This window comes from Furipterus horrens, unplaced genomic scaffold (genome assembly GCF_987537825.1).
Source record: "Furipterus horrens unplaced genomic scaffold, mFurHor1.1.pri manual_scaffold_1, whole genome shotgun sequence".
Classification (NCBI taxonomy): domain Eukaryota; kingdom Metazoa; phylum Chordata; class Mammalia; order Chiroptera; family Furipteridae; genus Furipterus; species Furipterus horrens.
This window is the reverse complement of record NW_028327171.1, coordinates 109,890,758-109,914,201: the sequence shown is the minus strand read 5'-3', so window position 1 is coordinate 109,914,201 and position 23,444 is coordinate 109,890,758. Positions and strand designations below refer to the sequence as shown.

The 23,444-nt window shown below is 36.3% G+C and overlaps 1 protein-coding gene and 1 pseudogene across 2 annotated transcripts in view; both read left to right on the top strand.

Annotated features, from left to right (window-relative positions):
- The window catches only part of LMLN (leishmanolysin like peptidase), a 91,352-nt gene that overhangs the window by 19,820 nt on the left and 48,088 nt on the right, over positions 1–23,444 (top strand). For both annotated transcript variants that reach the window (XM_090266156.1, XM_090266145.1), the window contains exons 2-6: positions 1,356–1,453; positions 2,354–2,384; positions 3,591–3,673; positions 4,168–4,285; positions 20,119–20,297. In XM_090266156.1, coding sequence (XP_090122282.1) covers positions 1,356–1,453; positions 2,354–2,384; positions 3,591–3,673; positions 4,168–4,285; positions 20,119–20,297 — 509 coding nt within the window. The remainder of the gene's footprint in view (positions 1–1,355; positions 1,454–2,353; positions 2,385–3,590; positions 3,674–4,167; positions 4,286–20,118; positions 20,298–23,444) is intronic.
- Positions 5,823–9,651, top strand: LOC150021692 (E3 ubiquitin-protein ligase Mdm2-like; annotated as a pseudogene).

Genomic DNA, 23,444 nt, shown 5'->3' with positions numbered 1-23,444 from the left:
CGGTCTATGCCTCCATCTTGGCCGCAAGTCTCTGGATTGTTTTCTTAATTTGTTGAATTCTAAGAGTTCTTTGTACCTTTGTGTGCCTTTTGCAGAAATGTTCTTCTACTCTGTGACTTATCTTTCTTTTAAATATTTTATTTTTTTATATTTAGAGAGAGGGGAAGAGAGGGAGAGAAACAGCAATCTGTGATTGCCTCTTGTGCACCTGTAACTGGGGACCTGGCCTGCAACCCAGGCTTGTCCCTGACTGGGAATTGAACCAGCAACCCTTTGGCGCAGTCTGGTATTTAATCTACTGAGCCACACTAGCCAGGGCTGTGACTTATCTTCTTATTCTCTTGATGTTATCTTTCACTGAGCCAAATTTTGAATTTTAATAAAGTTGAATTTATCTATTACTTTATTCATGGATCATGCCTTTAGTGCTATATCTAAAATGTCATCGCCATACCCAAGGTCGTGCAGGTTCACTCCTATTGTATCTTTTAAGAGATTTATAGTTTTGCATTTTACATTTAGGTCGGTAATTCATTTTGAGTTAATTTTTATGAAGGGTATTAGGTTTGTGTCTAGATTCATTTTTTTCAATGTGGATATACAGTTGTTCTAGCACATTTTGTTGGAAAGACTATATGCTCCATTGTATTGTCTTTTTACCTTTCTCAAAGATCAGTTGACTATATTTATGTGGTACTGTTTCTGGGCTCTCTAATCTGTTCTGTTGGTCTTTTTGTCTTCTTTTGCAAGTACTGTACTACACTATCTTGGTCACTGTAGCTTTATAGTAATTTTTGAAGTCAGGTAGAGTCAGTCTTCGAATTTTGTTGTTCTTCAGTATTGTGTTGACTATTCTGGATCTTTTGCCTCTCTATATAAATTTTAGAATCAGTTGGTTTATATACACAATAGAACTTGCTGGGATTTTGATTGGGATTACACTGAATCTATACATCAAGTTGGGAAGAACTGATATCTTGACAATATTGAGTCTTTCCATGAATATGAAATACCTTTCCATTTATCCATGCTTTTATTTTTTCTGGGTATTACATTTGAACTTTAATTTATTAATTTAAAAAAAGATTTTATTTTTAGAGAGAGGGGAAGGGAAGGAGAAAGACAGGGACAGAAACATTGATCAGTTGCCTCTCACAACCCCCATTCTGGAGCCTGGCCCACTACCCAGGCGTATGCCCTGACTGGGCATGGAACTGGCAACCCCTCAGTTCATGGGACAAAGCTCAACCCACTGAGCCACACCAGTCAGGGCTAGTTTATTAATTTGTAAGTTAGGATCTCAATTGACTAATTATGCATTATCTTTTTCAAATTTAAAAAAATCTTTTTTTCAGGTCATAAATAAGGTCCATCTTAAGGCAAATCATGTTGTAAAGAGAGATGTTAATGAACATTTAAGAATCAAGACTGTCTATGATAAAAGTATTGAAGAGTAAGTGCATATTTATTTTGTCATCTTTTTTTATTAAGAATCAAATTACTAAAGATATTTTTATGTGTTATCTGAAGGTCCATAGATTGGACTAGGTGCCAGTGCACCTTCAAGATAAATTAAGCTAAAAATACTTTTTAGTTTGGAAAGATGATGTCCATGGAGTATGATTAAAATCTATATATCATGAATAATTTGAACAGAATAAATGTGGATCTACTTGAATGTGGGTGGTCAATAACAGACCTAGAAGGCACATCCTCAATAATTACTTGGAAGAAAAATAAGATGAAGTGCTTATATAAACAATAATAAGAACATTTACAAATTTATTAACCAGAGAGATGATATAGTCTACATTTCTCATTAAGTGTAAGAGGGGTCCAGAAAATAGATAAATTGTGAGTCTAGTAGTTATGAAGATCTATTAAGAATAGTTGATGTCTTTTCCTATTTTTAACTTCCCAAATGAATGAGATAGCATATGATTATTTGTAGTACTGCTTTGGCACAGAGTAAACTCTCAAATGCTCATTGAGATAAATTGAAATTGGGGGGGAACTTTTAAAATATTTTATTTGTTTTCTATTACAGAGAGGGGAAAGGTGGGAGAAAGAGATGGACAGAAACATCCATGTGCGAGAGATACATCAGTTGGTTGCCTCTCATGCCCCCAACTGGGGACCTGAAACACAACCCAGGCATGTGCCCTAACCCAGAATCACAGTTCGCAGGTTAGCACTCAATTCACTGAGCCACACCAGTGAGGGCAAAATTTTAGTGGCTTGACCATGCTTTTACAAAGCATTCCTTGGGGCTCCTGCCAGATGTGTTCTGAACAAATGAGGTGGTGCTCTGCCTCAGCATGGCAATTCTTATTTTTCATGTTGTCACTTTCAGGTTGCTCCCTGAAAAAAGATACCTTGTTAAGGTAGGTAAGAATACTCATGGCTTGAACTGGGTACTTAAAATGGGTATATTTTATTGTATGTAAATTCTACTTAAGTAAATAAAAATATATACACGACTGTTTTGTGAATGACAATAAAAGATGTTGGTAGCAAATTGATAAATATATTTATTATTTTCACCAAAGGTGTCTTGTGGTGCACTCATTAAGACTTTGTTTTGAGAGTAAATTAGTCTTCTCATTTTATAATTTAATATTAAATTAGTTTTCTCATTTTCTTGTTCTCAAGTTTTGGGGGAGCAAAACACACTGAGGATAGTGTAAAAGAGCTGATTTTTGTAATACACTGAAAATATGTTGTGGTGGAAATGCTTATTCTCCTGAAGATTAATTGACCTGAAAGTATGATATGCCAACGTTGTTTATAGAAGTGCCAACCTCATTAGTTTTTTAACTTTTTTAACTGTTACAGAGAGTCTCGTGCTCTCTCTCTCTCTCTCTCTTTCTCTCTCTCTCTCTCTCATAAAGCCAGTTCATTATGGGTTACAGAAATAAGTGAGGTTAAAGTAAATCTTGTAACCATAAGACTTTCTTTTTCTTTTTTAAATTGAATTTATTGGGGTGACATTGGTTTATTAAATTATATAGGTTTCAGGTATACAATTCTGTAATACATCATCTGTATATTGTATTGTGTATTCAGCACAAGTCAAATCTCTGTCACCACTTATCTCCCCTGTACCCTCTTCACCCTCCTTAATCCTCCCTTCCTTCTGGTAATCACTCTGCTATTTTCTGTGTCTGTGAGGTTTTTGTTTGTTTATTTGTATTTTGCTTAATCTCTTCACCAGCATAAGATTTTCTTAACATAAACTACCTTAAAGTTGGAACCAACTAACTCAATTCCAAATGTGAAGTAGTTTAGATTAATAGTTGAGATTTATGTTTTGCAGTATTCTGTATAAATGGAGAAAGGGAAGGAAGTTTACATCTAGTGTTCTTTCTCCAAACTCAACTAGAAAACTAGGAAATTCCTTTGCTCCTAGACTTATTTACCCTTTCTCCTACTCCTTACCACATAACCTTTGACTAATTAGTATATTTATTCCACAATTGTAGTACTATTCTTTTTTACCCTCAGTCATTGAAATCCTGTGCTTACTTGTTTTAAATGTAATTTATAATTTGACTATAGTTTTGACTTTTTTTTTTTTCAATTTTATTTAGAACAAACTTTTTCCACAAGCTATTTCCTACTTAGAGAAGACTTTTCAGGTTCGTAGACCTGCAGGCACTATCTTACTTAGCAGGTATGTCTGTCACATTAAACACAGATCATTTTCTTGTCATTTAGTACTCTGTCCTCTGCATTCTATCAGCATGGTAAATTATGAAATTTACACTAGAATAGATTTTATTACACTTTTTCTTACAGACTAAAATGCAAAGTATTTTAAAAGAATATAAAAGCATCTGTTGGATAATCACTTTCCTGATTTTCTGTTATATGGTGACCTACTAGACCTTTTCTAGGGTGTAGTTGTCCCCTGCTTGCTATGGCCCCTTTCTTCCTCCTTTATTTGTCATGAGTGTTAGCTTTATGAAGTATTCGGGTATTTGAAAACACAGCTCAAGAGGATTTCTCATGGAACCAAAATCTTTCTTAGCCCACTTTCTAATTATTAATGAACTAATCTAGCAGTTACTAGTTTTTTTTACAATGTCTCTGATAGCTGTGAACTATTATTTCCTTTTTTTTTTTTTTTTTTTTGTAATTAAACTTTGATGTTCAAATGAACTGAAGACAATGTGCAACAAACCAATACCTACGGAAGGAAAATGATCCCCATAGATACTGTACTGGAGAATGTGCAGAGCATACGAAATGCGGCCCAGTTATAGTGCCTGAAGAGCACCTCCAGGTAATTCAGCCTGCTCTTGCAAGGTTTATAGTCTTTCAAATAAACATAGTGTAAATTTTGAACCTGTGTCACTGAGAAATTTTTACAGACTTAAAAGCTTCATTCTTCTTCAAAAGTAATCACAGGTATGCTGATTTTATTCTTTCATTGGTTTTAAAATGAATTTAATGATATTTTCTTTCCTTTTTAAATTTTTTAAATTAACCTCTGGAACTGCTGAATCATTTCCACTTAGCCCTTCATCTTTATCCTCTAAAATATCTTTCAGCAGGTATATACCTCAGTATTTTTGAAGGGCAATTTGACATTATCTCTTAAAATTAAAAAAAAAAAGAAATCTGTGCTTCAACCCAAGCTAGAAATATATTCTATAAAAATACTTATAACTATGTAATATATGTACAAGGATATTCTTTGGAAAACTATAAATATGACTCTCTCTTTCTCTTGCTTGTGACCTGCACTCACCCATGCATTGGCATGCTCTCTCACCCAGAGCACGTGACCATATGAGTCTAGGAGCTACCGCGGCCCACAGCAGACGGTGTGAGCTACAGAGGACTAGCCTTTAATATGAAACAAAAACTCTGGACACCAGGTTTTGTTTTGGTCATGCCGAAGATAAGGTTGGACTTTTTTCCATGGTGCAATGGATGGAGAAGGGACATAGGAGCAGCCTTCCACACAAATAAACCTTGTTACCACACCACAGTTACCTGCATGGGTCCTTGGAGTGCTTTCCTTGTGATCCTGTGGAAGAGTCTGATTTCCACCTACAACATTTGGCGAGCCCGCAGGAGGGGGAGGACTGGTGGCTTATGACTACAACAAGGATGCCAGCTTGTCCAATGTTGTCATCTTCTAGACATTATATATGCTGCCTCTGAGGGACAGCTGACTGACCTGAACTTGGCAAAATTCCTTTTCCCTGCATGAAGATTCCCCTTCCTTTCTACTCTGTTGTTCCTTTAGCAGATAGAAAGATCCTCTGAGCCTGTGGATAGACAGGACTACACCCTTTGACAGTAAAAAACAGCTACAGAGGATGAGACCTGTAAGATTACAAGGCTCAAGGTCTTCAGGGGGGCATGCTACCATAGGTAGTTAGCTAATCATTATTAAGAAAGGAGAGAAGGGCTTTAGACATTGAGCTTAATAAACTGGTGTGCATAAGCCTGTTTGCTTCACCAGGGAGCTATAGCTTCACACCCCAGGGGATCATAGCTTTGCTCCACCAAGGAAATGAACTCTCCTTCCTTCCCCCAATCTGGTACTGGTTTGCTGGGGGTACGCAAGGGGAGGTGCTGGACCATAGAGGTCTTTCAGTCTAACTAGGGGGTAGACCCATCAAAAATCCCGCAAAAGCATGGAAAGTTCATTGGCTATTTTGAAAAAGCACCTGGTCCATCCCAAACCCAAGATAATATAATCCCAGGGGAACAAAGAAACTCAATCCCTCTTGCTTGTGACCTTCACTTGCTCCCTGTCTTTGTGCCTAGGTGCACACAACCATGTGAGTTTAGCAGCTACTGGGCCCATGGCAGATGGTGTGGGCTTCAAAGGACCAAGCTTTAATGTGAAGTGAAAACTCTGGACACTGGCTTTTGTTTTGGCCTTGCTGAAGGCAAGGTTGGACTTTTTCCGTGGCTGAATGGACAGAGAGGGAACACAGGCAGGCTTCCACGTGAATAAACCTTGTTACCACACCAGAAACACAAATATACACGATAAATATGCCTGTATTAGTATTAGTTAAAATGTAGTCTAATCATATAATGGAATAGTATGTAGCTGTTAATGAAATAGATCTCTGTCTACTGACCTGGTTAGATATTTAAGCTCTTAAATGAAAAGAAAAAAAAAAGTTGTAAATCAGTATGTGCAGTTAGCCTATTTTATTCAAAAATCATTCAGTTATTCAGCTTTTAATATATCTGAAATAAAAACAATTTTTAAAAAAGAAGATACATATAATAAAAAATTCTGAAACATTCTGAAGGTATACACATAGTAATAATTCTGGATACATGCCAAAACTGGTTTTCTTTAAGAGTTGTATTATGCAGGGCTTCTCTTTGATAAGCTATGTATTTTTGTAATGTTCAGATTTTTCATAGTAAGCGTATATCAAGGTAAATTTTTTAAAAAGATTTTATTTATTTTTAGAGAGAGGGGAAGGAAGGGAAAAAGGGAGGGAGAGAAACATCAATGTGTGGTTGCCTCTCGCGTGCCCCCAAACTGGGGATAATGGCTCACAACCCAGGCATGTGCCCTTACTGGGAATCAAACCTGCAACCCTTTGGTTCTCAGGCTGGTGCTCAATCTACTAAGCCTCACCAGCCAGGGTCAAAAAAGATAAAAATTTAAATGTGTATACCAGAATACCAACTTATTATACATATACCTTTGAAAATATTATTGCTGTATTTTCTCAGAGTATGTTCTCACATTACTTATAGAAAAGGAATACATTACTAAACATTGATTTGTAATCAAAATCAAACATGTTTAGATAAAATTTACTTTGTAATTTTTTTCTTAAGGTATTTAAAGCTCAGTAAAGGCTTTTAGACCCCTATGTATTGGCACTAATACAACTAACTTACTCAGTTTTCATTTTTTCCCCTCAAATTTCTTTGGAGCATAAAGGTTTGTAGGGACACACTTAAAAATTAAAAAACTTGTTAACTACATATCCATTTCTTTTCCCAAGACATTAAAGACATTTCCTACGCATTTTAAAAACACATTTTTTTGCTTTGTTTCTAAAGCATTTTTTGTTTGTTTTTAATTCTCTTGGCTTTTCCAAGTTCTGCTTTCTACTTATCTTCTTGGAAGGCCTGTCTTTTTTTCTTTCTTTTTTTTTAAGTAAATGAGTGTTCATGGGGAAGCTTTAAAATCACAACTTTTAGTAACACCAATTATTAATTGGTTAAAGAAGTTGAATTTAAAAAGTAAACATGTTAGAGAAGCAAAAGTAAACAATGTAATGAAATGGGGATTTCTGATTTTTCTCTCTGTAAGCATCACTTATGCCTAAAAAATAAAAATTTACTGATTTTTTAATTTATAGTTTGAAGATTATGGTTCTTTAGGAACTTCTTTGATAAAAAGAAGTTGTCTAAAAACAGACGTTACAAGGGCAAAGTAATATTTCTTTGGAAAACTAGAAACAAGGGTAACATTACACAACAACTATAACTTTTTACCTTATATACTTTTGTATTTGAATTTTTTAAAAATACATGAATTTTTTATAATAGGAAATATAGTAAATAAAACTTTATTAATTTTAAAATAACTATAGATTTGTAGGAAGTTGCCTAAAAAGTGTATAAGGGCCATGCTGTCCTTCAGAGTGGCAGCCTTCTGACCAAGGTCCTGCCACTTCCTGTGTTAGGAGCCTCCTTCTCCAGACATAGCAGATGTGCAATACTAACACTTCTGTGTAATACTAACACATCCGTGTCTACTGATGGTGCTGTAAAGACCTCGCATAGTCCAGCTTTGGAACAAGAGACCCTAATTAGACCAAAGCCATTGCTTCTGAAGTTGTCAAAATCTGTTGGTACACAAAAGACACTTATACTATGAAAGAAGTTCTATTTTACCTTGGCCAGTGTATTATGAATAAATAATTATATAATGAGAAGCAACAGCATATTGTGTATTATTCAAATGATCTTTTAGCGGATTTGTTTGGAGTGTCAAGTTTCTCGAAGAACACAGGAGAATATATACAGTAATCTACAGAAACTTGGTAGTAGTCAATCAGGAGGAACCCTCAGATTTAGGCACATCTTTGAGTGAAAACAGGTGTTACCTCGAAGGTGAGACTGGTGAAAAAGACCCTGTGTGAGAGCTGCAGGAAGAAAAACCTTCATTTTCAAACTTGGTTTCTGGACCATCTCCATCATTCAGAAGGACAATTAGTTGGAAAGAAGAAAATTTGGATGAATTACCTGGCGAATATCGAAGAAAGTGCCACAAATCTGATAGTATTTCCTTTTCCAGCGATGAAGCTTTGCTCTGAATGTAATATGGGAGATATGTTGTGAAAGAAGCAGTAGCAGTGAATCAAGAGGGACTCCATCAAATTTAGATCTTGATATTGGTGTAAGTGAACAATCAGGTAATTGGTTGGATCAAGATTAAGTTTCAGATAGATTCAGCATAGAATTTGAAATTGAGTCTTTCAGCTCAGAAGATTATAACCTTAGTGATGAAGGACATAAACTCTCAGATGAAGATAATGAGGTAAATCAAGTTACTGTGTATCAGGCAGGGGAGAGTGATACAGATTCATCTGGAGATGTTCCTGAAATTTTCTTAGTTGACTATTGAAAGTATCCTGCAAGCAATGGAATGAATACTTCCCTTTCATCACATTACAATAGATGTTGGACCCTTTGTGAGGATTAGCTTCCTGAAGACAATGGGAAAGAAAATGGGAACATGCCTGAAAAGACCAAACTAGAAAACTCAGTGCAAATAGAAGAGGGCTTTGATGTCTCTGATTGTTAAAAAAAAAAAAAAAAAAATACAGTGAATGATTCCCAAGAATCATGTGTTGAAGATGATGAAAAACCGTGGTACATTTACACAGCTGAATACTATGCAGCAGAAAGAAAGAACTCCTACCTTGTGGGATAGCATGGATGGAACTGCAGAATATTATGCTAACTGAAATAAGCCAGTCGGTGAGAGACAGATACCATGTGATCTCACCTATTAGAGGAATCTAAAAAAAAAAAATAGAACCACAAGGAAGGAAACATGGAACAGACTGGAAGTGATCAGAGGGGAGGGGGAAAAGGGATAATGGTAGAAAACAGGGAAGGAATCAGACAAAGAACGTGGATGAATGACCCACGGACATGAACAACAGTGGGGGAATTGACTGTGGGAGATGGTGGTGGGATTGGTGGAGGAGGGCAAAGGGGGGAAATTGAGAGAACTATAATAGAATAGCATTAAGAAAATGATGAAAAGATCACAATAGCCTCTGAGTCCCAAGAAAGTGAGGACTATTCTCAGCCATCAACTTCTAGTAGCATCATTTATAGCAGCCAAAAAGATGTCAAAGAGTTTGAGAGGGAAGAAACCCAAGACTAAGAAGAAAGTGTGGAATCTTAATTTCCCGATAATGTCATCAAACCTTGTGTGATTTGAATTTGCCAAGGCTGACCTAAAATGGTCGCATCCTCCGTGGTGAAAAAGAACACCTTATGACATGCTTTCTTTACATCTGCAGAGAGAGAGAAGGGACAAAGGGAGGAAGGGAGGGAAGAATAAAGAAAAAAAAGCCCTGCCCAATATGTAGACAACCAATTCAAATGATTATGCTAATTTACTTTACTACTTGACCTGCTTATAAAAGTAGAACTACACTGGGGAACACAATTTTGGGTGAGTTAGATCTGACACTTGTTTTTGACTAACTTTTGGCATCTGAATCCAAAAATGACCCCAGTTTTTCTCTTATCATGTCAACTTTTTAAGGTACAGGATACCCTCCCTTTGTCCCGAAAATCATACAAAATGTACATACAAAGGAAAAGAAAGAAAAAATTACCTGAATATACTGTTTATTTAAAAGTTATTATTCATATAAAGGCTATATATTGTTACTCTAAGTCAAATTGTGTACAAGTAGTAAAGTTCTGCTACCGAACATACATATTAAGGTATTTTATCTTTTCAAACGACAGGCTAGAAAATGCCAAAATGAAATACTTGAAACAGTCTCCTTGGCAAAGCTTTAACCTATTCATGAGACCCAGTTTTTTCTGCAGAGGTGGGAATAGAATGTTCTTTCTGTCAACAAGTGGCTCATGTAGAATGTTTGGATCACCAGGTTTGAGGTCAGATCTTGGAGGCCAATTTGACTCCACCCAATGCTTCTCACGAGCTCTGCTGTCCCACATACACAGAAAAGAGGGATAATTGGTGTATCCGTGTTGTTGACCAAGAAGGAAGCAGACCATTTGAAGGTCAACACAGATGATCCAGTTGAGCTTGTGATATTGCAACAGATCAATGACTCTCTTTATGTCTTCATATTCTTCATGAAAACAAACTGAAACGCCTTTGGGACTGCACCAAATAAATTGCCATTGTGTAGGAGGACACACTTCAAGCTGCGTTTTGAGCTGTCGATGAACAGTCACCATTCAGTTGTGTTCTAGATTGAATTCCCAATTCCTTCATTAAACCATGTATGTTATGGCAATACACAAAGCCACCATCACTTCAAAAGTCCTGCAGAAATGTGCTTTCTCTTGATTGAAAGTAGGATGCCTTCGCTCCTTTTTCAAGCAAGTTTTTCTTGTGCAGCCTTGATGCTAGGAGTTCTGAAGCCTTTTCGGATAGCCCCAACTCTCATGCCAAATCACTCAACTCATGCTGATCAAATCCCTTCAATTTCAAAATCTTCATCTTTACTGTCGCTTAGTTCTTCATCATACTCCTGTTTTTTGAAAGAGGGTAGGTCAGTGAAAACTGGCACTGGGATTTCAGCTGAATGAGGCACTGGGCATGTAGCTGATGGGAGACTAGGAGACTCTATTTTACATGTATTTTTCTTGTTACATCCTGACATTTTCACTAACAAAAATAACAGTCACTTGAATGATCTCTGGGCTCTTGTCAAACCATAGGTATACCAAATGGCAATTTATCACATGTTCCCTTTGTCCACATCCATAAACTCTTGACACACTGCTTGCACACCTTGTGAGGGGCTCAACACTTATCTTGATCACTAAGTTTTACTTTAAAATATGCAAAATAGACTTGCCTGAAAAGTGTGCTGATGTTTGTCCTTTGGGAATGGCGAAACTGCTACAGATATAACAAAACGAATCAGGGTTGTTTAGGCACTTAAAATGAGAAATAGCAGAGGCAGACATGATCCGAAGGAAAGGAAGTAAGTATGTATGTAAATAAAAAAATAGAGCGACTCACAGACGCTCACTTCCACTGAGCAGAAGTGTCCGGGGACCCGCCCTAAGAGGTGAGAGACCAACTCCCGGAGCTCCACTCAGCGGGACTAAGGGCACGGCACGTGAGCGCGAAAACACCTCAGCCCGGGGAAAATAGGTGCCAATCGTGGGGCAAGCTCTTGGGCCGCCCACGCGCGTGCAGTGACACGCGTAGGGACACCTCGGCGCGAACGCGGAAACACCTCGGCCCGGCAACAATAGGCGCCAACCGCGGGGCAAATTCTCGGGCCGCCCCACCCGTGCAAGGGCTCGCAGGCAAGGACACCTCAACTGGCTCCAGCGGGCAGCAAGGGAGCGTGCCGTGCCGGCAACCGCTGGCACACACCAGTGCTGCAAGAAAAAAGAACCTCAGAACTGCCACACTAGACCAGCTGCGGACGCAGAAAAAAAAGGCGACACACCAAGGCTACAACGGAGTAAAAACATCGCTTTTCTTTTTTTTTTCAATTTTTTTTCTCTCTTTCTTCCTTCTTTCTTCTTTATTCTTTCTTGTCTTTCTTTCTTTATTCTTTTCTTTCTTCTCTTTTCTTGGGTTTTTTTTAGGGTTTTTTTTCAATTTTTTTTCTCTATATTCTTTCTTTTCTTTATTCTCTTTTCTTGGGTATTTTTTTGTGTGTGGTTTCTTTTTTTTCAATATTTTTTCTCTCTTCTTTCTTTCTTTTTCCTTTCTTCCTTTCTTTCTTCTCTTTTCTTGGGGTTTTTTTTTCCTCCCCTTCCAAAAAGAACAACAAACTTTATCTCTAACGTGTTGCATATAACCTCTCCTTCTCATCCTTTCTCTTTAATCATTGTTTATTGGTGTGCCTAGTTTAGCCCCCCCATCACTCTAAATAATAGACTATAATTACTATATAAACCTAATACAATACAATCCCACTTTCTTACTATATTATGCATTTTTCCATCCTTTTCTTCTATTTTTATTAACATACAATGTAAATATTACTGACTGGCTTGCACAGTCTCAACTACTATTAATCTATCACCCCCTCTATCAAAAATTATATCTTTCCTCCCCCAAAACAACTCTTATCTATTCTTCTTATAGTATAAAAGCTCTAATCTCTTTACATTTATATTAATACGGGCTCGTTGGTTGACGATAACAGGATAGAGAGTGGGGGATACTTTTTGAGGGTGTGGGTCTCCTGCCTGGGCTGTGTTTTTATGTTTTTAACAGCATATCCACAAAAGAACTCAAGACAAAGTGGATAGAGTGACTCTCAACCAACTAGCTAGAAGCAAGATCCTACCAAAGAACATCTGAAATATAATCAAACAGCATAAACAAACGACATAAAGGGTAACTCAAGAACATCACGCTCAGGATATCAAAGAGACTGCACCACTGAAATCCCCAGATCTCCGATAACGAATCTCACACCACAAAGGAGGGAAGTAAAAGCAGACCACCCCCCCAAAAAAACAAGTAAATAAATAAATAAAAACAAAAAAAATCCAACATGGTAAGACACAAAAATAACCCCTCAGTGAAGAGAAAAGAGGAATCCTCAGAAAGAGAGATAAATGAAATAGACATAGCCCAAATGTCAGACGTGGAATTCAAAACAATGGTGGTAAAGAAGCTCAATATACTCAACATCCTTAAAATCAACTATGACAACCTCCAAGGAAGTTACCAGCAGCTCCAAGAAAATTACAGGGAACTTGCAGAGAACTACACCAGTATAAAAAAAGACATAGAAACTGTTAACAAGAACCAGGAAGAACTGAAGAATTCAATCTCTGAACTGAAAAACACAGTAGAATCAGTCAAAAGCAGACTAAACGAAGCAGAGGATCGGATTAGTGAGTTAGAAGATAATGTAGAGAAAAACTCCCAGACAATACAGCAAAATGAAAAAAGATTGAAAAAATATGAACAAGATGTAAGGGAATTACAGGATAGCATGAGAAGAAATAATATCAGGATCATAGGAATTAGAGAGAGAGAAGAAAAGGACCATGGAATTGAAAAACTGATAGGAGAAATAGTGACAGAAAATTTTCCGAACCTGATGAGAGAAAAAGTTATACAAGTTCAGGAAGCACAGAGAGTTCCAGTGAAGAGGAACCCCCAAAAACACACTCCAAGGCACATCGTAATTAAAATGGCAACATTCCAAGACAAAGAGAATCCTAAAAGCAGCAAGAGAAAAACAGCAAATAACATACAAGGGAGCTTCGATAAGGCTATCAACTGATTTCTCAACAGAAACATTACAAGCCAGAAGGGAATGGTCAAAAATATTTCAAGCAATGAAAAACAAAGGCCTACAACCAAGAATACTCTACCCAGCAAGGCTCTCATTCAAAATAGAAGGTGAAATAAGGAGTTGCTCAGACAAAGGAAGACTGAAAGAATACATCTCCACCAAACCAGCATTGCAAGAGATGCTAAAGGGAGTGTTCTAAGAAAAAAGAAGAAAAGAACAAGAGAGGAGAGGAACAGAGGTACACAGGGAAATGAATAAATACACGTCAATAATAACCTTAAATGTAAATGGATTAAATGCTCCAATTAAAAGACATAGGGTAACGGAATGGATAAGAAAACAGGACTCACATATTTGCTGTCTACAAGAAACACACCTGAAAACAAAAGATTTACACAGACTGAAAGTAAAGGGATATAAAAAAATATTCCAAGCAAACGGACCAGAAAAAAAAAACCGGGGTAGCAGTCCTCATATCAGACAAAACGGATTTCAAAGCAAGGACAGTAAAAAGAGACAAAGAAGGACATTTCATAATACTTGAACAATCCATCAAGAAGATATGACTTTGATAAACATATATGCACCCAACATAGGAGCACCCAAATACATAAAGCAAATACTAGAAGACCACAAAAAGGATATCAACAACAACACACTCATAGTAGGGGACTTCAGCACTCCATTATCAACAATAGACAGATCATCAAAGCAAAGAAACACCAAGGATATACAGGCATTGAACAACACACTAAACCACATGGATCTAACTGATATATATAGAACTTTCCACCCCAAAGAAGCAAAATATACATTCTTTTCAATTGCACATGGGACATTTTCAAAGATAGACCACATGATAGGTCACAAAACAAGCCTCAACAAATTCAAGAAAATTGAAATCATATCAAGCATCTTTTCAGATCACAATGCCTTGAAACTAGAAATCAACCTCAAAGAAAAAAATCAAAGACACCCAAACTCATGGAAATGGAATAACATGCCATTAAATAATGAATGGGTTAACAATGACATCAAATAAAAAATCAAGAAATTTCTAGAAACTAATGATAATGAGCACACAACAACCCAAAACCTGTGGGACACAGCAAAAGCAGTCATGAGAGGGAAGTTCATAGCAATACAGGCATATCTGAAAAGGAGAGAAGAATCTCAAATAAATAACCTAACCATAATGCTACAAGAACTAGAACAACAACAACAAACAAAGCCTAGGGCAAGAAGAAGGAACGAAATCATCAAGATCAGAGCAGAACTAAATGACATAGAGACTAAACAAACAATCCAAAAGATCAACAAAACTAGGAGCTGGTTCTTCGAAAAAATAAACAAAATGGACAAGCCTCTAGCCAGTCTAATCAAGAAAAAAAGAGAGAAGACCCAAATAAACAAAATCAGAAATGAAAGAGGAGAAATCACGACTGATACCTCAGAAATACAAATGATACTTAGAAATTACTTCAGACAACTGTATGACAAGAAATTTGACAATCTAGAACAAATGGACAAATTTCTAGAAACATACAACCTTCCAAAACTGAATCAAGAAGAAGTGGAAAGTCTCAAAAGACCAATAACAAAGAAGGAAATTGAAACAGTAATCAAAAATCTCCCTGTACACAAAAGCCCTGAACTGGATGGCTTCACAGGCGAATTCTACAAAACATTCAGGGAAGAACTAACTCCTATCCTCCTCAAACTGTTCCAAAAAACCCAAGAAGAGGGGAAAATCCCAAACTCTTTCTATGAAGCCAGTATTATCCTAATCCCCAAACCAGGTCAAGACACAACAAAGAAAGAAAACTACAGGCCAATATCACTGATGAACATCGATGCTAAAATCCTCAATAAAATATTGGCAAACAGGATCCAGAAATACATCAAAAAGATCATACACCACGATCAAGTGGGATTCATCCCAGGGATGCAAGGATGGTTTTATATTCGCAAATCAATAAATATAATACATTACCTAAACAGAATGAAAGACAAAAATCACATGATCATATCAATAGATGCAGAAAAAGCATTTGATAAAGTACAACACCCATTTATGATGAAAACACTCAGCAAAATGGGAATAGAGGGAGCATACCTTAACATAATTAAGGCTATATATGAGAAGCCTGAGGCCAACATCATACTCAATGGACAAAAACAAAGTATTCCCCCTGAACTCAGGAACTAGACGAGGTTGTCCACTCTCTCCACCGCTTTTCAACATAGTGTTGGAAGTCCTAGCCACAGCAATCAGACAAGAAAAAGAAATAAAAGGCATCCAAATTGGGAAAGAGGAAGTAAAACTTTCATTATATGCAGATGACATGATAGTATACCTAGAAAATCCTATAAAGTCCACTAAAAGACTACTCGATATAATAAGTGAATTTGGCAAAATCGCAGGGTACAAAATAAATATACAGAAATCTAAGGCATTTCTGTACACCAACAATAAAATAGCAGAGACAGAAACAAAAAAGAAAATACCATTTACTATAGCAACAAGAAAAATAAAGTACCTAGGAGTAAACTTAACCAAAGAGATAAAAGACCTGTACTCTGAAAGTTACATAACATTGAAGAAAGAAATTAAGGAAGATACAAATAAATGAAAGCAAATACCATGTTCTTGGATGGGAAGAATCAACATCATCAAAATGGCCATACTACCCAAAGCAATTTACAGATTCAATGCAATCCCTATTAAAATACCAATGACTTATTTCACAGACCTAGAACAAATACTCCATAAATTCATATGGAACCCAAAAAGTCCCCAAATAGCAAAAGCAATCTTGAGACAGAAGAACACAGCAGGAGGAATCACAACACCAGATTTCAAACAATACTACAAAGCCACTGTGATCAAAACAGTCTGGTACTGGCATAAGAACAGACATATAGATCAGTGGAACAGAATAGAGAGTCCAGAAATAAACCCAGGCCTCTATGGTCAACTAATATTTGATAAAGGAGGAAGGAACATAAAATGGAGTGAGAAGAGCCTCTTTAACAAATGGTGCTGGGAGAACTGGATAGGGACTTGCAAAAAAATGAAACTAGACCACCAACTTACACCACACACGAGAATAAACTCAAGATGGATCAAAGACTTAAATGTAAGCCGTGACACCATAAAAGTCCTAGAGGAAAACATAGACAAGAAAATATCAGATACCTCACGTAACAATTTCTTCACGGATACATCTCCTAAAGCAAGAGAAATAAAGGAAAAAATAAATAAATGGGATTACATCAAACCAAAGAGTTTCTGCTCAGCAAAAGAAAACATCAGCAAGATGAAAAGGAAACCAACCATATGGGAAAACATATTTGCCAATGACATCACAGACAGGGGACTGATTTCTAAAATATACAAAGAGCTGATACGACTCAACATCAAGAAAACAAACAACCCAATTAAAAAATGGGCAAAGGACCTGAACAAACACTTCTCCGAAGAGGACATACAGAAGGTCCATAGACACATGAAAAAATGCTCAACATCATTAGCCATCAGGGAGATGCAAATAAAAACCACTATGAGATACCATTTTTCACCAGTCAGAATGTCCATCATCAACAAATCAGCAAACAACAAGTGCCGGCGAGGATGTGAAGAAACAGGAACCCTACTGCACTGTTGGTGGGAATGCAGACTGGTGCAGCCACTATGGAGAACAGTATGGAATTACCTCAAAAGATTAAAAATGGAACTGCCTTTTGAACCAGCGACTCCACTACTAGGATTATACCCGAAGAATCTTGAAACACCAATTCAAAAGAACTTATGCACCCCTATGTTCATTGCAGCACTGTTTACAATAGCTAAGTGCTGGAAACAACCTAAGTGCCCATCTGTAGATGAGTGGATCAAAAAACTGTGGTACATTTACACAATGGAATACTATGCAGCAGAAAGAAAGAAGGAACTCCTGCCATTTGCAACAACATGGATGGAACTAGAGCGAATTATGCTTAGTGAAATAAGCCAGGCAAAGAAAGAAAAATACCATATGATATCACCTAATACAGGAAACTAAAGAACAACACAAACAAAGGAACTAAATAGAACAAAGAGCAGAATAGCAGTCAATAGGGGGGAGGGGGGAGGGAGAGAAGGGAGATAAGTAAGGGAAGGGTTTAGTCGAAGAACCCATATAAATGACTCATGGACAACGGGGAGGGATATAATTGCAGGAGACGGGGTGGATTGGGGGAAAAGGAGACAACTGTAACTGAAAAACCAAAAAGAAAAAAAATATAAAATATACAAATAATTCTATAATGAAAAATAAAATAAAATAAAAATATAGATTCTGCTAACTCCTTGTATACAGACAAGAACTCGGACTACACTTCAGAATACAATTTACTATATAGAACGGCACACAACCTCTCACCACACTGTCTCATGTGTAACTGAATAGCCTAGACGATTATGAACCTGTCACTGGTCTCCAAGGTCATCCCTCACCCCTCCCCACTTGAGGGAGGTTTGCTCTCAGCCAATAGGAGAGCATTAGTGCTTCCCTTGATCCAGGCTTGATCCAGCCTAGAGTGGTTGCATTAAGATAAGCTGTGGGGGAAAAACTTGATGTGATAGATGAAAACTAATTGCAGTTTTGAAATCAACGTGCCTATTTAAGTCTAAAATAGCTGAAAAATTGAACTCAACAGGAACTATGTTAAAAATTGTTTCCCTGTGTTATATATTTCTAACCCTAAAAATTTAGACAACATGAAATTTTATTTTTTTATATGTATCAAAGCAAGAAGGTATCTTAGTGCATGTAGATTTGTGTTGTGTAATTTATCTACTTTGGGAGACTGAATAGTGCATATTTATCTCCTTTAAGGAAAATTTCACTTCTGTTTATATTTTATATTTGGGTTTTAATTAAATTTGAATTTGACATAGAGCTCATCCTTTATTATTTCCCCTCATTTTAAATAGTTTCCACTTTCTCTTAAATGACAAGTATCTGATCTTTTTAAAAAAATACTTTAAGTAGGACATTTAAATGTAACTTATTTAGTACCTTTCATGTAAGGAGAAAAGTTTGTGTGAAAAATATGATATTTAAATTTTATATATTCTTAAACCTTTTGATCCTTAGTTTTTCTACTTTTTCAGAACCTCTTAAAATACTCTTTCCTGATAAAAAAGAAATTGGTAATTATGTTTATTGTGTAAGTAAAAATATTCTTATTATCTAGCTTCTTTGGTAAAGGATAGGTGGTAATGATGTTAGTTTGAGAAGTCTTTGCAGATAACCATCATTTACCTACAGACAAACTTTAAGGCTCTCTGGTACGATGTGGAATTGTCCTAGGCATCTTAACCTGTATATCAGGCTCCTTTCTATGCCTGATTTCAGGATTTCGTGCAATCTATTATTTAAGTTGAAAAATTCTAAGACACTTTGAAGTGCCTTCATTGGCTGGGTTTCATGGTTCTTGATAGTTACCTAGGTTTCAGATCTTTGCTTAAGGCCAGTTTGAAAAACAAGTGAATTCACAAAGACTAATTGAGAAATTTAATAAACAGAAGGACTGTTTGTTTTTAAACTAATTGGAAATGTCATAACTTTGCTCTAAATTGTCCAAAAACTTTGCATCACTTTTCTTTAAGAATGATATCTCAGGCTACATAGATTAACATCTTGATTTTTACTTAAATATGAATCTTCAGCAAAACAGTGAAAATAACCACTTTGATTGAAGGTCCCAGTGTTTTACTCTGATGAATGACAGTTGTACACACTCAGGTGTGGACAATAAAATCAGCTGAACTGTGTTTAGAGGGATAATTTCCCAGAGCAAGTTTTTGCCAGTTACTAATGTTACATTGTATTAAATTTTAAAATCAAAAACCATATGCATGACTTACTCCTGTATATCTATGTTAAGTATGAAACAAATGGTAGAATCAATTATTACCTTAGGCAAAGAGTGTTCCTCAAATACAGTAAAACTATTAATTTGGGATTTATAATATTTTAAGTATAGAACTAAATAGAATTGATCTTTTCTGAAGAGAGTTGGTAGTAAAAATGAGATTATAAATATAGTATATTCAGATTATGTTAATGCAGTAATTATGCTCTTTACAAAACTTCCAGATCTGTGCTAATAGTCTCATTCAGCATGCTTACGCATTGCTAATGTAGTCTTGATTGTCTGAAGTTTTGGTTTGGTATGCTTAAATGTACTGTTTTATGAATAAACGGTTTATTAAATGCTTAAAAAATGTACAAGGAGGTGTTCCTTATAACCTTCACCTAGTTTGAGGGTTGAAAACCTTTTATATATATTTTTTGCATCCTGGTTGGCTGCCCTTTATAAATAGCAATTGTTTGTTTGAATTAAGAATATATATTTGTGATTTCACATAAAGGAGGAATTTTAGGAAAATAAATTCAAAATTAGAGACAAGACGTTAGTAGAGGGAGGTATGGCTTTTGATAAAATTTGAGGGATATATAAAAACTAAATTATATGTATTCAGAGTCAGATTCACTATAAATTAAGAAGTCCCCACAGCTAACCTTGTCTTGGTCTGATTTTCTGTTGCCCAACATGGGCGCAGCAATGCAGAGTCTGCCGTGAGGGTAAGTGGCCCTGTGGAGCAGTGGGCGTGCCTGACCAAGAGGGTGTCCGGGATGCTGACTTTGTTCTTTATGTTGGTGCTCTGGCCACTGAGAGATGCAGCCATGAAAACATCATCTCTTATGCAGCCTATTGTCAGCAGGAAGCAAAAATGGACAGGTAAACTTTCCATGAAACTTATTTCCCAATATCTAATATGGGACCTCTTAATACAAACTATAAGTGTTTAGAATACATGAAGTTTGCACCTGCCAGAATGCCCCCTGTACTAAGAAACAGCACACTACCTGGATGGGGATGGGGTTGGGACAAGGGGAATCAGGTTATAGGATTTTATGTGTATGGTAATATCAGTACCAACTCCAAAGAAAAAGTGTACTGTCAAGAGGATTTTCTTTGGAAGTAAATACCTCTCTGAGGAAACAATTTGAACTTAAATTTCAGCAGTTCTTTACTAAGCTGTAAGATGTTAAAAATAACTGTTCATCTGTTGTAATTGTCATATCATTTGATACGTACTTTTAGCTAAATTATCACTTAAATATTAGAGCTCTCTTTTTTATTTATAAAAGATTTTTGAAAGATATTTCCAATGGAGCAGACTTGAAGTGAAAAGTTATATATGCAAGTTTCATGTCACATTCCAGACAGATCAATTAAAGGCAGTAGAAATTACAAGTCTCGGCATAGACTCTATTTAACATTCTCAAATCTAGGAGAGTTAATGTGACCAATTCATGTGTACATAGGACCATTGCTGAGGTCCTGAACATTCATGTTTCTGTCAAAAGCCTTGCTGGCTTTAAAAAAGTGTTTCACTTGTATCGATACATAATTCATTTAAGGGAAAAAAAATGAAATTATTTGTTAAAGTAGTCATACAAAGGTTACGCTGGAATGTGTTTCAGAATTACACTATCAATACTGATGGTGGTAAGGTCAAAATCAGCATCATGGATTATGAAAAGTAGTCTGTTACCATGATACTATGTAATTGTTGATCCATGAAATTGACTCCAAAATCTTTAACTTCTGAATGTTCAAAAAACTTAGTCAAATATTGAGTGTATGTATTACTGAAGAAGAAAGTACTATATGTTTTGCAGATATGTATGTAATATTGTTTAGTAAAATGAATATATGTATTTAATAGAGTATTCCTTTCTTCCTGAGAAGCTGTCATTAAATTTGTAGTTAATGGTGTTTCAGTATCAAGGAAAAGTGGTATTTGAAATGCTAAATGAATGATAAAATAAGTACTTGATAAAATGAGATAATTTTTTAAAAGATTTATTTATTTTTAGAGAGAGGGGAAGGGAGGGAGAAAGGGGGAGAGAAACATCAATGTGTGGTTGCCTCTCTCATGCCCCCAACTGGGGACCTGCTCCGCAACCCAGGCATGTGCCCTGACTGGGAACGAACTGGCAACCCTTTGGTTCGCAGGTCAGCACTCAGTCCACTGAGCCACACCAACCAGGGCAAAATGAGATAATTTCTTAAAGTAAATGAGTTTGAGAAATAATGATCATAAAGTAGTACTATAAAATCATGGTTCTTTATCTTAATTTGAACTGTATGTATTGAACACACACACACACACACACAATCTTATTTTAAATCCACTGTTGAATGTCAAAAGAACATTGTGAAACAGTTTATATAATATGATTCCATATTTCTTTTAAAACTCTAAGGGACATGCTAAGGGAAAAGTTAGAAATAAATAATATTACCAACTATCCCATTGCCCAGGATTACCTTGTTTTAACACTGAAAGTCCCATTTCCTGGGAAAAATCTCAGTCCTGGCAAACCAGGATGACTGGTCACCCTAAAAATAAAGCACTCCAAATCATTGATAGCAGTTATGTCTGATAGTGGAATTTAGTGGCGGTAGATTGTAAAACATGAAATTTTCACTATTTCTTTATATATTTCTTTTTTAAAAAATTGATTTGAGAGAGAGAGAAGGGCAAGGAGAGGGGATGGTAGGAGGAAAGGAACATCAATTTGTTGTTCTACTTAAGGATTAATTGGTTGCTTCTTGTTTGTGCCCTGGCTGTGGATCAAACCCACAACCTTGTCATATCAAGATGATGCTCTAACCAACTGAGCAGCCCTTTATATGGCATTTTTGCAATGAACTTTTATTACTTTTTTTATATAAGACATGCTAAAGTGAACATGCTATTAGGAACAGAATGGCTTCCCTGAGGAAGTAGATGGAGGGATATAAAATCCCATGTTGAGATAGGTCTAAATCAGTGATTTTCAACCTTCTTCATCTCATGGCACACATAAACTAATTACTAAAATTCTGCAGCACACCAAAAATATTTGTGCTGATCTGACAAAAAAAAGGTATAATCTTGATTGATTTACAAAAAACAAAACAAAACCAGTTATAGTAATTACCTACCCTTTCTCCTCCAAAGTTACTTTAAAAAATCAGGTGCCTTTACTTGTATATAAGGATTTCTGGTACCAAGAATTAACCAGAGGCAACTTTATTATGTGATGTGACCAATAAGATACAACTCTGTTATATGATCTTGATATTTATGGTTCAAGACAGGGCGTTCATGCCTTGGCCAGATAGCTCATTGGGTTAGAGGATCATCCCAATACACCAACGTTGCAGGTTCGATCCCCAGTCAGCACATACAAGAAACTACCAGTGAATGCATAAATAAGCGGAACAACAAATCGATTTCTCTCTCTCCCCCCCTTTCTCTCTCTCAAATCAATTTTTTTTAAAGACAGGGCATTCACACTGGACAGCTATTATTGTGTTGGCTGTTACCCTTTTAAATTTGACAAACTAAGGGAAAAGAGGTCTGTGCTCCAGCGGGAGGAGGATGAATAGAGGTGGAAGAGAGTATAGGGGTGATAAATGATAATACAATTGAAAAATAAACTACTGAAAAATTCTTGTGGCACACTAGTGTACCATGGCACACCAGTTGAAAATTGCTGGTCTAGATAATGCTGATATCTAATGCTGAAAGTATCTAAAGTATCTAATTGTCTTTTGGTGAATAGAATCCAGCATAGGAGTTGTCACACAGATGAGAATCCCATAGTCCAGAAGTGCATTTCAGTTTCATTGCTATGCTGTTATGTTAGTTTAAAGCCTTTTAACATTTGGTTCATATTTGATAGCAATGGGTAGCTAAAAGAATAAGTGTTCTTTGCATCAGCAAACGTGAAGCTACTCATATATGTCTTCTCATATCTGGGGAAAGATGTTGGTTTCTTCTTACGAGAATGTTGATGTTGGAAGAAAGAGCAGTATCTTTGGTTGTCC